The 14,379-nt window shown below is 39.9% G+C and overlaps 1 protein-coding gene across 2 annotated transcripts in view; it reads right to left on the bottom strand.

Annotated features, from left to right (window-relative positions):
• The window catches only part of gnaz (guanine nucleotide binding protein (G protein), alpha z polypeptide), a 67,574-nt gene that overhangs the window by 15,738 nt on the left and 37,457 nt on the right, over nucleotides 1-14,379 (bottom strand). Inside the window, exons 1-2 of one of the 2 annotated variants that reach the window (XM_051120419.1) lie at nucleotides 11,520-11,715; nucleotides 9,261-10,535 (exon numbers count right to left, since the gene is read on the bottom strand). In XM_051120419.1, the coding sequence (XP_050976376.1) occupies nucleotides 9,261-9,983 (723 nt within the window). In that variant the 5' untranslated portion in view covers nucleotides 9,984-10,535; nucleotides 11,520-11,715. Of the gene's footprint in view, nucleotides 1-9,260; nucleotides 10,536-11,519; nucleotides 11,716-14,379 lie in introns of those variants that run through there. The other variant, XM_051120418.1, reaches the window with a different exon arrangement.

Here is a 14,379-nt window from a genome sequence, read left to right as displayed (position 1 = left end):
TGGAAACCCTTTGTTTTTCATTGTATGAACAAAAAAACACTGAGACATCTTTCGGAATGATCTTCTTTTGTATTCCACAGAAGAAAGTAAGTCATGCAGATTTGGAATGACAGAAGTGTGAATAAATGATTACGTGATTTAAAATTTTCATTGCTGTTTAGTCAAAAATCTGACTAAAAAAGAAAGATGGAAACTAATGTGCTTCAATAACTGATGCCATTTATAAAGTGAGAGACGGCAGAAGTCCTTCATCAGTAAACTTCCTCAAAGCCAAATTTATCCTTCCATGTTGCCCAAGCATCCCTCCCATGATGACCCAGATCTTGAGTCCGTCTCCAACTCCTCCCAGCCAACTGGCACCAAAACAGCATTGCTTCAACTATTGCGCAATGCAGGTCCTTGCGCTATCCTTCTCCGCCGCTTGTACGAGCGCACTTGTATCCTCTCTCCGGTTGCCGAGCACCAAGTAAACCCACCAACCCCCCTCTCCCGGTCACAGCTCATTGTCAACAGCCCAGGATTAGGAGCGTTTGACTGCTCTGTTGCTTGGCAACGGTTACCATGGAAACCTTTTTTAAGGGAGGGCTGGGTCAAAAAAAAGGAACCTGGAAAGGGATGTTGAAGGGGGAAAAGAAGATAAAACACGCCGTGCCACAAAATTGACAACTGTTGCTTCAACTCCCCAGCTGAATTAGATGATTGCGGATGGCAACTGAAAATTTACATTTGTGGCAATGAATTACTGGAAGGCTTTTGTACCAGATGTGCGGGAATACACTTTCCCTTAATGATGGACTGTGGGAATACAGCAGAGAGGATGTTTCTAATACAGATCTGTTGAATTTCAGCTAATTAAACTGTTCAGTTGCTTTCATTAGGTAAAAGATGACTTAAAAGTATGGTGGGACTGGTAATACTTTAGTTAAGGAACCTGTTCTCACTTTTAAAGGGGTCATCGGATGCCCATTTTCCATAAGTCGATATGATTCTTTAGGGTGTTAATTAAAAGTCTATAACATGCTTTGGTTAAAATTTCTCAATGGTAGTGTAAAAAACACCCCTTTTACCTTCTCAAAATCAGCTCTGTTCACAGCAACCTGTTTTGCTGCATGTTTCTTTAAATGCTAATGAGCTCTGCTCACCCCGCCCCTCTCTTCTGAGACATAATGTTTACTTTAGCCACATTTAGCTGTGAAAGACGATTTGCAAAGATCCATAAAAACTCTTATACTCACTTCTTCTATAGGTAAAGCTGCATCACAAATGATTTGTGCGAACTTGCATTTAGACAGATCGGGGATCAGCGGATTTCCTTTAAAAACTAAAGTAACATTAAAGGGGTCATCGGATACCCATTTTCCACAAGTTGATATGATTGTTAATTGGGTCTATAACATGCTTTGGTTAAAATTTCTCAATGGTAGTGTAAGAAACACCCCATTTACCTTGTGAAAATCAGCTCTGCAAAAATCAGCCTGTTCTGGTTGATGTTGCTTTAAATGTTAATGAGCTCTGCTCGCCCCACCCCTCTCTTCTCTCTGTGGAGTGACGAGCCTGTTTACTTTAGCCGTGTTTAGCCACAAAACTTGCTAACTAGCTAGATTCATTAAAAAAAAAACTTATACTCACGTCTGCTGTAAGTGAAGCTGGATCACAAATGATTTGCGCAAACATAGATGCATTTATGTAGATCGGGAGGCGCATTCCCTTCACAAACAAAAGTCATCCACTGTGTCTTCAGTGGCTCAGATGTCGGGAGTGAATGACGACCATTATGTTCATTATTATATCTAACAACAGAACAGCTCAATCGCTTAGGAGACATTCTTGTCTTTACCTGCCCCGGCGTCGACACAATGGCGGATTGTTACAGCTCATTTAGGGCGGGTCTAAGGTAAGACGGCCATGTACCTCAACAGTCGTGGGCGCGGCCTTGTTCTGTGTGATGTCACACAGCCGAGATGCTGAGAATGGCTTGATTTGAAAAAGGGGATATTATTTAAAGGGACTAAACAAAAACCACTGGGTGGATTTTTATCATTATAGGGTGGTTGTGTACGCACACTGCCAAAACACATTTATGTTCAAACAACATGTAAAAGTGAATTTTGCATCCGATGACCCCTTTGCTCATTAGCATGCATATAGACAAGTTTCGGTGTGATGATGTTTTTGTAGGTGGAACCTATCCGGAGGCAAACAAAAAGACTGCTACTTCACGTAGACTATGGAAGTTATGGAATAAAATAATAAAAAATGACAAATTTGAGTTAGTGTTTCAAAAAACTGACTTTATTCTCATGATTCTGAGATTATATCTCCAAGATTATATTCTGAAAAATCAACTTGCCATTCTCTATTTCCCCTCGGCTCAGAACCATGAGTTTGTATCCCAAACTTCTGGCTTTTTTCCTCAGAATTAGCTATTGTTGAGTTATAAAGTCAGAACTAGGAGATATAAACTTAGCTGGTTTGCGTAAAAAAAGTTTAAAAAGTTAAATGTTATGTAAAATGCTATAGGTTTGAATAGTATTTCATGCTGTAAGTGTAGGGCTAATACAGTATATCCCCTATGAACTGCATATGTGAATATTATGTAGACCTGTTGTTTACAATTAAATTTATGCTTTAAAAGTAGTTTTAAAGACTGTCCTTTTAAACATTTGCGTTTAGTTTCAAATGGTGTCTTTGATGACAATGTTCTCTAAAAATTATTTGCATTCCAATTCTGACAGCTAGAGGCACGACAATACTTTTTTTTCTCTTATTTGCATGAATTTTACCTATTTCCCTCCATTTGTTACCAGCGTTTTTTTTTTTTTGCCACCACACTGTGTGCGCAGCTGCAAGTGACGTAACTGTGACATCTACTCCAAATTGGTCTATTACTAACATATTGGCTGTTTATTTGTGCTTATAAGCACATATTAATGCCTTATTCTGCATGACTGTATTTTAGATCTCCCCATACCTAATCTTAACAACTACTTTACTAATTAATAAGCAGCAAATTAGAAGTTTATTGAGGCAAAAGTCCTAGTTCATAGTGGGAACTGGGATTTCAATGCTGTAACTGAAATGTTTTCATGGATTTATGGTAAACTTCTATGTATGAAATATCGCTCCACTTAAGCCTGAGTAAAACTGCTTTTTGCAAAGCTCGTGACAGCTGGAAATACATAGATAAACACAGTAGATAATTCATTATCTGGGAAAGGTACTGAGTGTTTGCTGTGTTCTGGAAATCTTGCCTTAAAACATTTATTTTTTTCTCTTTTCTTTTAATTATATAGAGGTTTTAGTGATCAATGAGACCTTGGTTCAAATTAATATTTGGTTTTAGTTAATAAATGCAGTTTATATTTATGAAATCCCAATGTTGAAAACAGTTGTGTGGCTGATTATGTTTGTGGAAACTTTGATACATTTTGTTCTGGAATTTTTGAAGTTCAGAAGAACAGCATGTGTTTGAAGCAGAAATCTTTTGTAATGCTATGTCTTCACTGTCACTTTTTATCAATTCAATGCATCCTTGCTGAATTAAACTATTACTTGCTTTCAAAAACATTTAAAACTTGCAAACAACAGCCAAAGACACCCTGTGAGCAACGTGTATTGCTGTAGGGGAGGTCCTTTAAAGGGAATGAATTTAAAAAACAAAACATTAAAAAAAAACGAGGATTTTGCCATGCAAATTGTCTGACAGCTATGAAATAGAACACTGTTAGCATGCTAATTAAAGCCTAGAATTGAAATTATTTTTGTAAAATACAATAAATGAACTAGCTGACCTTACTTCATGACTATTCAGCAATTGTGACTCATTTATTTGTTCCATTCAAAATCCACTGGGCTCAAAAATCTGTTTGACCGTGCATGACGCTTCTGCCTGTAGCTGTATACTGGTTTAATATGCTGTGAAAAACCACAGTGAGTCCTGTTTTCCTATATAATGACTGTGTTTAAATATCCTATATACAGTAGTGGCTGTCTAGACACATTACTGCAGCACAAAAGCTTTTAGTGTCACTTGCCCGACCCTGTCGTCTTAGTCAACATTGTCTATTTAACACACAAGTCACCAAGATTTTCTCCTATTAACTACATTCTTTGAAGCATCGCCGCTCTAGTTCTTGTCTAATGCTCGTGTCTCTCCCTCTGGCTGACAGTCCATTCAGACAGACTGTCTCAAGACCACGGAGCATTGCTTAAAACCCTTCTCTGCCACTCTGACTCAATCATTCAGTGACCGCGCTGATCCCCTTTGCCTTATCCGATGCATGAGAGTGAGCGAATGCACAGAGTGTCATTTTAGAAATTCTGCTCCGCACTGGCAGAACCAGAGCAGATTGGCAGCACGCAAGCGGCAGCACATGTGGGCCAGTTCAGAGATGAGTGCTTATTGAGTAATCTAATTCAGAGGCTCACCCCAGACCCTGGAGCTCAAACACACGCTCATCTAGCTGTTAGCGTATGTTTACGAAACCCGTGAGGCCCTGTGTAGTCCAGATTTTCCATGAGCCTTTCCTGGATTGTCAGGGAGAACAAAAGACTTAGCACAGCTTTCTTATGAGCAAGGAAAAAAACCTGATGTGTCATATTTAATCTCTGTATCTTAAAATCAAGCTTTTTTTACTTCTGTAATATATACAGTTGAAGTCAAAAGTTGACATACACCTTGCAGAATCTGCAAATTGTTCATTATTTTACCAAAATAAGAGGGGTCATACAAAATGCATGTTATTTTTTATTTAGTACTGGCCTGAATAAGATATTTCACATAAGATATGTTTACATATAGTCCATAAGAGAAAATAGCAGTTGAATTAATGAGCATGACCCTATTCAAAAGTTTACATACACTTGATTCTTAATACTGTCTTGTTACTTGAATGATCCACAGCTGTGTTTAGTGATTTTTGTTTAGTGATAGTTGTTTATGAGTCCCTTGTTTGTTCTGAAGAATCAGAAAAATCTTTAAGGTCGCACAAATTCTTTTGGTTTTTTAGCATTTGAACCCTTTCCAGCAATGACCGTGTGATTTTGAGATCCATCTTCCATGAGTATAACTGATGGGTTCATGCAACTATTACAGAAGGTTCAAACACTTACTGATGCTCCAGAAGGAAACAAGATGCATTAAGAACTGGGGGGGTGAAAACTTTTTTGAATTTAAAGATCTGGATTTATCTTGTTTGGTCTTCTGGGAAACATGTAAGTATCTTCTGTAGCTTTTGAAGGGCAGTACTAAATGAAAAAAAAAAAAAAGATATTTAGGCAAAGTAAGAAAAATGTACCAATCTTCATTCTGTTCAAAAGTTTTCACCCCCCCCCCCCTCCCCCAGCTCTTAATGCATCGTTTTTCATTCTGAAGCATCAGTAAGTATTTGAACCTTGTGTAATAGTTGTATATGAGTCCCTCAGTTGTCCTCAGTGTGAAAAAATGGATCTCTAAATCATACAGTCATTGTTGGAAAGGGTTCAAATACACAAAAATGCTGAAAAATCAAAGAATCTGTTGGCTCTAAAGGATTTTTCTAAGGAACAGCAAGCAGTTAAGGACAAACAAGGAACTCATGAACAACTATCACTAAACAAAAACACAGCTGTGGATCATTCAGGTAACACAGTATTAAGAATCAAGTGTATGTAAACTTTTCAACAGGGTAATTTTTATAAATTCAGCTATAATTTTTCTCTTGTGGACTATATGTAAATGTCTTTTACGTAAAATATCTTGTTCAGGTCAGTACTAAATAAAAAATAACTTGCCTTTGTATGATCCCTCTTATTTTGGTAAAATGTTTAACATTTAGCAGATTCTGCGTGTATGTAAACATTTGACTTCAACTGTATTTCTGAAACAGGATATTCAAGATATTCTAATCCCAAAGCTAATTGATTAATCATTTGCAATACTGTAAAACCAGGAACTTGTATTAGGAAAACACTATCCATTTGTTGACTTTAAAGGCAATTTCGTTTGAATCTAGCATGATCATCATCAACACACCTTATAAACATATGGCTGAAGGTAAATATATTTGAAGATGATCTGCAATGCTGCAGTGTTTTTCAGCCAGATAAGATGGCAAATCCGCAGAAAAGAAGGAGGTCCTTCCCCCTTCAGTATATTCTCCTTTCACCACTCCCCTAGCAACTGCTTCCTTCAGTTTCCTCACTTCCCCTTCGACTTGTTACTTCCTTTTTATTTCAAACTTTCTAGAAGACACACAAAACTTTCTCTGACCCCCATCACATCAGCAATTTTTCCCCAGTGCTAAATCTGATAATTCTCGCGGGTACACCCTGACACCTTGCACTGTGAACTCAATTATCACTCTTGTACATCCCCCCTCCCTCCAAGACTCACGGAACACGTTTATTTTTAACTCCCAGACGCTAATTGATATTCCAAGCTAATGCACTACTTGGAAGTTCTTGTTGTGAGTCGAGGGAAAAGGTTTAGCGTGCACAGGTATGCAGTCTTTGAACTCGCTGATAAGCAATTAACTTTACCACATGGAGAGAGAACGTATGTGGTTAGATGGTCGTTTAGAAAACTTAATTCAGAGTTATAACACAAACACACCTTTAATTAACGTCGGAGGCAAATATAATCAGGTTTACTCTGTAAATATCTTAATAATAATGAATAATAATTAAAAATAATAATAATAATTAAATGATGTGTTGGTCTTAGCTAGTTTATCATCATTACAACATAGTTCAAGGATTAAATGTTTTTCCCAAAACCACAATTCCAACGAAAATTCACAAACAGCACTTAAAAGTTATATTTTCGGCCTTTTTATGCCTTTGTCATGCCCACGGACCATTGGCTGAACATCTGATGCACATCGCACACAAAATTGTAAACACTTCAGGAGTTTCGAAGCTGTAATCGGATTTGTTGAACTACCCTGGTGAAAAAACCAGCATATGGTGGTAGGTATGTTTTGATGCTGGTTTAAGCTGGTCCTTAGCTGGTTTATGCTGGTTTAAACTAGTGCTTTACTGGTTTATGCTGGTCATGTTGCTGGTCAAGGACCAGCTTAAACCAGCAAAGGATCAGCTTAAACCAGCATAGGACCAGCATAAACCAGCAAAGAACCAGCTTAAACCAGCATCAAAACATACCTAACCAGCATCCAAGCATCAAAACATACCTACCAGCATATGCTGTTTTTTTCACCAGGGTATACAGGTTTTTCGTGAGACGCATGTGTCACGTTTTATAACATTCCACCAGGTAACAAAGATGTCATGACACCAAGCCCCCTCATGGAATAAGAAAGCTGTCAGGTTTACAACTGTGAAGATGAGCGTTTATCAGGATCAACTAAATGCTGGATTTTCAAAAGTCTGTAATATTTGTAGCATAGGATCTTTCAAATATGTCCAGGAGATTTACACACCAGTGTGTTATTGTAAGGACATTTCCACGCTCCTAAACATGACGTGGCACAAACTGAAACGTGACTGGTTACTTTACCCCCAGTCATTTGGCCTCATGGCCGGTCCTTGGCCATTCAAAGTGGTCTTACGTTCTGGTTATGCGAGGCTATATGCAGTGTTTCTTGTTAGTAAATTTGGAATTATGGATGTGCAAACAAGTTATTGCAGCTTTGGGAAACAGTCATGACTAGTTAAGTTTTATAATACTGCATTGTACTATGGTGGTTATTATAAGTACTGTTGGCCATTTTAAGAAAGGGATCTACAACCCCACTTCTGGAGAGCTTCCGTCCTCCAGATTTCAGCTCCAACCCCAATCAAGCACACCTGAACCAGCTAATCAAGGTTCAGGGCTCCCTGATAATTACAGACAGGTTTGTTGGAGCAGGGCTGGAACTGAAGTCTCCAGGATGGTGGCTCTCCAGAAGCAGGGTTGGAGATCCCTGTTCGCAGGGAATGCACCACTGGTCAAGGTGGTGCGTTAGTTGGGAGGCCAGGTGATCTGCCAGTCTAAATTGCTGAAAAGGGCTCCAAACCCACAGTCAACACACTTTAGGGGCTTTCGCGTGGAAAGAACCTTTTCAAAGTTCCTAAAACTATTGGCAGAAGTACCCACTTTTGGCATGTTCGCACAGCAGGAACTAAGAATGTATTTAGTTCTAGGAACTCCATTTGGGGGAACTAAATTCAGAGTAGGGTCTAAAACAGTTCTATAGAAACTTCCAGTGAAGTAAGTGTACACCGGGGGCCTCAAAACTCGGTCCTGAAGGGCCGGTGTCCTGCAGAGTTTAGCTCCAACCCTAATTAAACACACCTGAACCAGCTAATTAAAGTCTTACTTGGTATGATAGATACTTTCAGGCAGGTGTATTGAGGCAAGTTGGAGGAAAACTCTGTAGGACACAGGTTAGGGGTTAGTACCAAGTTTGGAGACCCCTGGTGTACACTGATTGGCCAAATGCATATGAAACATTTCTAAAAAGCCATGTAAAAATATGTACTCCACGAACATGGAAAACAGCGATAACACCATTTAGCCACCTGCTGTCTGCAGGATTGTGTTCTTTTCTCAGTCTTGACGATATGTAACACTGCAAGTCGTCGTTGGAGATTTAGTCAGATTTTCAAACTCTTTCAATCACGTAAACTGTGCGTTTACATTCCATCTCCATTATCACGAAGCCTATGACACACAACAAAAACACTTCCAATCACGGTGTCCTCCATTCACCGGTTGTTGACATTTGTAAAAAAAAGACATCGCTGTCGCCCGCTTCAGAGTTCCTGCTGCTGGTGCAAATGCAACCAGGAAAATGGCCCGAGGGCAAAACTGGTTCTCTAGGAACCACCATACCTGCTAGTTCCTACAACTATGCACCCCTAAAAGCTCCTAAAAGCTTTAAAAGGCTGGGAGACCTTCTAAAACCAACAAACCAGCTATGCTGTTTAGGCTGGTAAACCACCTACCCTTGGCTGGTCGCTCAGCATTATCTTTCTGATAAAGTTAGATGACCAATGTAGTCTTGATGTTTAATCCAGTCCAAATCTACTGGTAACATCAAGCTTCAAAACTAGCTATGCTGGTCTTTTAGCAGGGTACTGTTAGGTCTCTGAATAGCTTGAATGTGACTGAAAGCTTGCGTGCTACAGGAAATGTGGAAGCAAGATGATAAAAGCAGTATGTTTGTCAGTGCCACAGACCACATGAATATACTGTAGAGATGTACGTAGCCTAGTGCAGATAACATGTGTCTCTGCCTGCATTATCTGTTGGCCTAAAGTCAAAATTTGGCTCTCCTTACCGTCTGGTTGTCTTCATAAAGCTTGAGGTCATAGCCACTGAGCTCCACACAGAATATAATGGCAGTCACACCCTCAAAACAGTGGATCCACTTCTTCCTTTCTGAACGCTGGCCGCCCACGTCAACCATTTTGAAGGTGAGCTCTTTGAAGGTGAATTTGTTCTCAACAATGCCAGTAGTCATGTCACGTGAGCGCAGAATGTCCTCGACGGTTGGGATGTACTCTGGTGCAGAAATGCGGTCCAGGTCATTTAGGTAATAGGCTGTATTGTCCTCTAGGTGGTACTCATTGGAGCGGCAAAAGCACTCCTGGACACCTGGATCGGCCCACAAGCGTTTCATCACCCCCAGGAGCTCTGGCGTGATCTCGCCCTTGCTCTCGGCAGGCCCAGTGAGGGCGAAGAGTTGCACTGCATCGTAAGCCCGATCAGGGTTGTGGAAGTCGATCTTCAAGGTGGCAAGGGCGCGGATGATGCGTGTGAGTGAGTCAATGGCGTTGTAGAGGATGAGGGGCTTGTATTCCTTGCAGGCCTCCAGGTTGAAGCCTCCACTGTGGATGATCTTCATCTGCTTCACGATGGTGCTCTTGCCAGAGTTGCTGGTTCCAAGCAGCAAGAGTTTGATCTCGCGCCGCTGGCGCTGGCTTTCTGAGCGGAGGTGTCGATCAATGCGACGTGAGCGCCGGGCGGCCTCCTTCTCCTCCGAACTCTGCCGGCACCCCATGGTTGACTTCAGCTGCTAATCCCAGGAAGTGGGAGAGTGGACTATAAATGAACGCAACGTAAAAAGATATGGTGATGCAGTTCAGCTGATACTAGAGGAAGTTTTTGCTGGAAATCAATTTCGGATTGGCGCTAGACAACATGCGTTGTCCAAGTCTACAGTTTATGTTTTTTTTCAAGGGTTGATGTTTTGGCGTACAATGCTACCATGACATGGTGGAAGACCCACTCAAGCCCTGGCATAAGGGCGTGTTTGCATTCAAGATCCCAAGGACTTGGGGTTCATAGGCAGGCTTTAAGTGGATGTGTCAGTGTTCATCGAGAGAAAGTCGAAACCGTAAGATTCCTTCGCTCTCCTCCCTCATGGCGTCCAATATGCTTCCCTGTATTTCTGTGACTGATTCATCTGTTGTCAACTCCTCCCTCCTTTAATTTTCTTCAGACACTTTCCATCCGATGGAATGTCAGACCTTTGTCGTAGACTGTTTTGGGCGTCTGTGTACTAGATCGTCCTGCTTACGTAAGCCAGTGAGGCAGCTAAAGGCCCATGTTCCTGTAGGTCAAAAAAAATACAAAACATTAGTAATCATGAAACAGAGAGGAGGAAAAGTAAAACTGAGAATTCTAAAAAGAAAGTTTCTGTCTGAGAGATCTTAAACCTTCCTAAGCCTTCTGGACTGGACAATGTTCCCACAAAATTAAAAATTAATCACTTCACAGTTCTTAACTTCAAAGTCAACATAATACATGCCTTCATAACCCAGTTTTACCTCTCTAATGTGACGTATTTCTAAAACAGAATACACAATGAGAAAAAACTAGGACTTGGACTAGGACTTGAGTTTGTCCATAAGGAATTGATTGGATTGTAAGAAGAGCATTTCATACCAGGATGGAGTCCTGAATGAAACACTGCTGGCACCCACTTTTGAGGAGGCATTTTAACCAAGACTGAATGTCAAGTTTGCCATCAAAAGCTCCTAGATGCATCCCAATGATATGGCTTCTTTTCAAATCTGTCTTTATTTGCTATTATTACTGCAACTTGAATTATATTTATGTTACCTGGAATAATATTTAAGAAAAATGATATATTACCTACAGAAATGCCCTAAATCAAAGCCTGCTGTACATAGCTTATCCAACTACTGGCTACTGTCTTGGTCATGTGAGAAAAAAAATTCAAGACATACTTTTTTTGGTAGCATTATGAAAGTAAATAGTGTTGGGTTAGATTTAGTATCCTGTTGCATACAACAGAAATCTTTTGAACAAAAACACTTTGAACAAAATTACACATGCAGAATAAACAAATGTACATGTGTACGCTTGTCACAAACCCAAGAAAAATCACACCAATTGCTTTCATGTGCCCACAAGTAACAAAACCAGAATAAACTCAAGCAAAGCATGAACAGACATGGTGATTAGCACAGTCAGTCTCTGTTTGCTCTACAATATACTTCAGCAACACACTTCTGCTTTCTCAAACACACACGCACACACCTTAGATTATGGTTTGTATCAAAAATCTAACCTTCTCCATAGTAAGCCTGTCCCATCATGCACTTCCTTGTCACCTGCATCTCTCTGTGAACATACTGTAGATTCAGGTCTGCCAAGATGGTGATCCAGGACACAAAGCCCACACACACATTTGTTCTCAAACAGACACATCCACACACGCACAAGCAGAGGCAGGCAGGGTGTGAAACGGAAACAGATGTGAGATGAATGTCCTTCCCTGAAGCAAAAGGTACCGCCCATTCTACTCTCCCTTTCCCCAAGCCTCAACCGCTGAGCTAACTGATAGCAGGTGGACTGTTTATTTACTGTCATGGTGGAAAATAACTGGCTCAGACCAGAAGGTGCTTCTCTCCAACTCACTCCAATGTAATAAATGCAACAAACCCCTTTAGAATCCTTTTATGGCAGGGCTCAATAATAAGGTAATTTTCTGCTGGCTCAGTTGTTTCAGTGTTTTTACTTGTCCATTTGTTTTTATTTCAGTGACCCCACTGAATAAATAAATTCTTCAGAATTTCTGAAACAAAATCTTACGCAAGTATGTGAACGCAAATGCTTCTAGCTATGCAAGTTCGATTTTGTGCGTCAGTGTGTTGTGAAAGGGTCACAATAATGGACAGTAATTCAAACCATCTTCTACCACAGAAAGTCAACTACTGTCATGATGAAGCAACAATGTGAGGAAAGTCTTACTGAGCATATGTTTATATCTGCCTAAATAATAAAACATGCAGTTTAATAGCAAAGGTTACAACAACCCGAGAACCACACAGAACACCCTAGCAACCGCACAGCAACCACCTCAGTAACTGCATAGTAACAATCACTCAGAAAGAGCCTAACAACTACTCAGAACACTCAAGAGACAGAACCTCACAAAATCTTCACAACTGCATAGTAACACCCCGAGAACCACTCAGAACACCCTCACAACAGCAGAAGAACACCTTAGAAACTACCCAGAACACTGTAGAAACCTCATAGCAAGATAGTAAGAATCACTCAGAACACCCCTTTTAGCAACTGCATAGCAACACCATAGCAACCACTCAGAACACCCTAACAACACCATAGCAACACCCTGAGAACCACTTAGAACATCAAGCAACAATTAAAGAACCAATTAAAACACCCATTTAGCAATTACATAGCGACACCATAGCAACTATTCAAAATGGCCCATTACAACACCCAAAGAACCACACAGAGCACATTAGCAAAAACATAGAAACACCCTAAGAACCACTTAGAACACTCAAGCAACAACAAATGAACCAATCAAAACATCCCATTTAACAATTGCATAGCAACACAAAACAGTATTTCTTAGTGGTTCTCATCATAGCAATTTCCTTAAGAACCATGCAGAGCATAGCAACTATTCAAAACACCCTAACAATACCATAGCAACACCCTAAGAACCACTTAGAACACTCAAGCAATGACTAAAGAACCAATCAGAACATCCTTTAGCAACTGCATAGCGACACCATAGCAACTACTCAAAACACCATAGCAACACCATAAGAACCACACAGAGCACCCTAGCAACAACATACAGTTGCAATTGAAATTATTCAACCCCCTTGACCTGCAAGACATTTTGCTGCAGAGAACAAAATTTTGTGAAAACAATTCAACAAAGCCATCAGTACACTAGTAGAGAAAGTTTATTCATACACATTTGAGTAATTTTGAGAACGTAAGTTGATGACTAATGAAAGAAAATTAAATTGGCTCTAAACATTCATGTTCAAAATTATTCAACCCCCAAAAGTAAAATCTGGTGCAGAATCTTTTATTCCTTAAAACCACCAATAAACGCTGTTTGGAAGTGCTTAGAAGCTTCTGTCACCTTTCTACTGCAATCTTGGTCCATTCCTCGCCTGAAAAAGCTTTCAGATCACTGATAATCTTTGGTTTTCACATTGCCACTGCTTTTTTTTTAAATTCAACCAAATATTTTCAATGAGAATTAAATCTGGAGACTGAACAGGCCACTCAAGAACATTCTATGACTGATCCCTGAACCAAGCGTAAGTAGATTTGGATGTATACTTTGGGATGGCTGTCCTGCAAGAAAGTCCACTGATCATCAGCTTCAGTCTTTGCATCAAAGGCATCACAATTCTTGCCAAAATGGCCTGATACTTCAAAGAATCCAGGATGTCCTTCATACAGTCATGTTTTCCACTTCCTGCTAAAGTAAAACAACCCCATAACATGACTGATCCACCTCAGTGTTTGACAGTGGAGATGGTGTTCTTCTGCTAATAAGTTTTGCCTTTTTTGCACCAGACATACTGCTGATCCACAGGTCTAAAACGTTCCAGATTGGTTACATCACTCCATAAATCATTCTTCCAGAACTCCGCAGGTCTATCCAGATGAATTTTAGGATGTTTAAGTCTGTCTTTTTATTCTTCTTGGGCAAGAGTGGTATTCGGCAAGATGCCTCAACATGAATGCCATACTTGTCTTGTGTTCATCTTATACTCTGCATTGAAATGTTTTTCCTCCTTTTGTTGGGTCATCTTGCAAGTATTTGGCTGTACACTGCAGGTTTTTCTCAGTTGCTCTGATCAAACATTTTATGACATTGTGCTTTTTTGTTCAACACCACCAGGTTTTCTAGTACAACACAATGGTACAACACAGTTTCTGGTACAACACAGTTGCTTTTAAACTAAAGCAACTTTTAAATGTCTTGGAAATCTTCATACAGCCTTAGACTTTATAATATAATACAACTATTTCTTCTCTATAGCTTTTGTGAGAGCTCTGTTGATTTTACCATTTTGCTACTCAACTTCAGCTAACTGGACTAACTGTATGTATGTGTAACAGCTCAAGCTTATTCTGTTTTTTAA

Source organism: Labeo rohita, chromosome 10, assembly GCF_022985175.1.
Source record: "Labeo rohita strain BAU-BD-2019 chromosome 10, IGBB_LRoh.1.0, whole genome shotgun sequence".
Lineage (NCBI taxonomy): Eukaryota > Metazoa > Chordata > Actinopteri > Cypriniformes > Cyprinidae > Labeo > Labeo rohita.
Note: the sequence above shows the minus strand (reverse complement) of the source record. Positions and strands in the feature narration are given on the sequence as shown.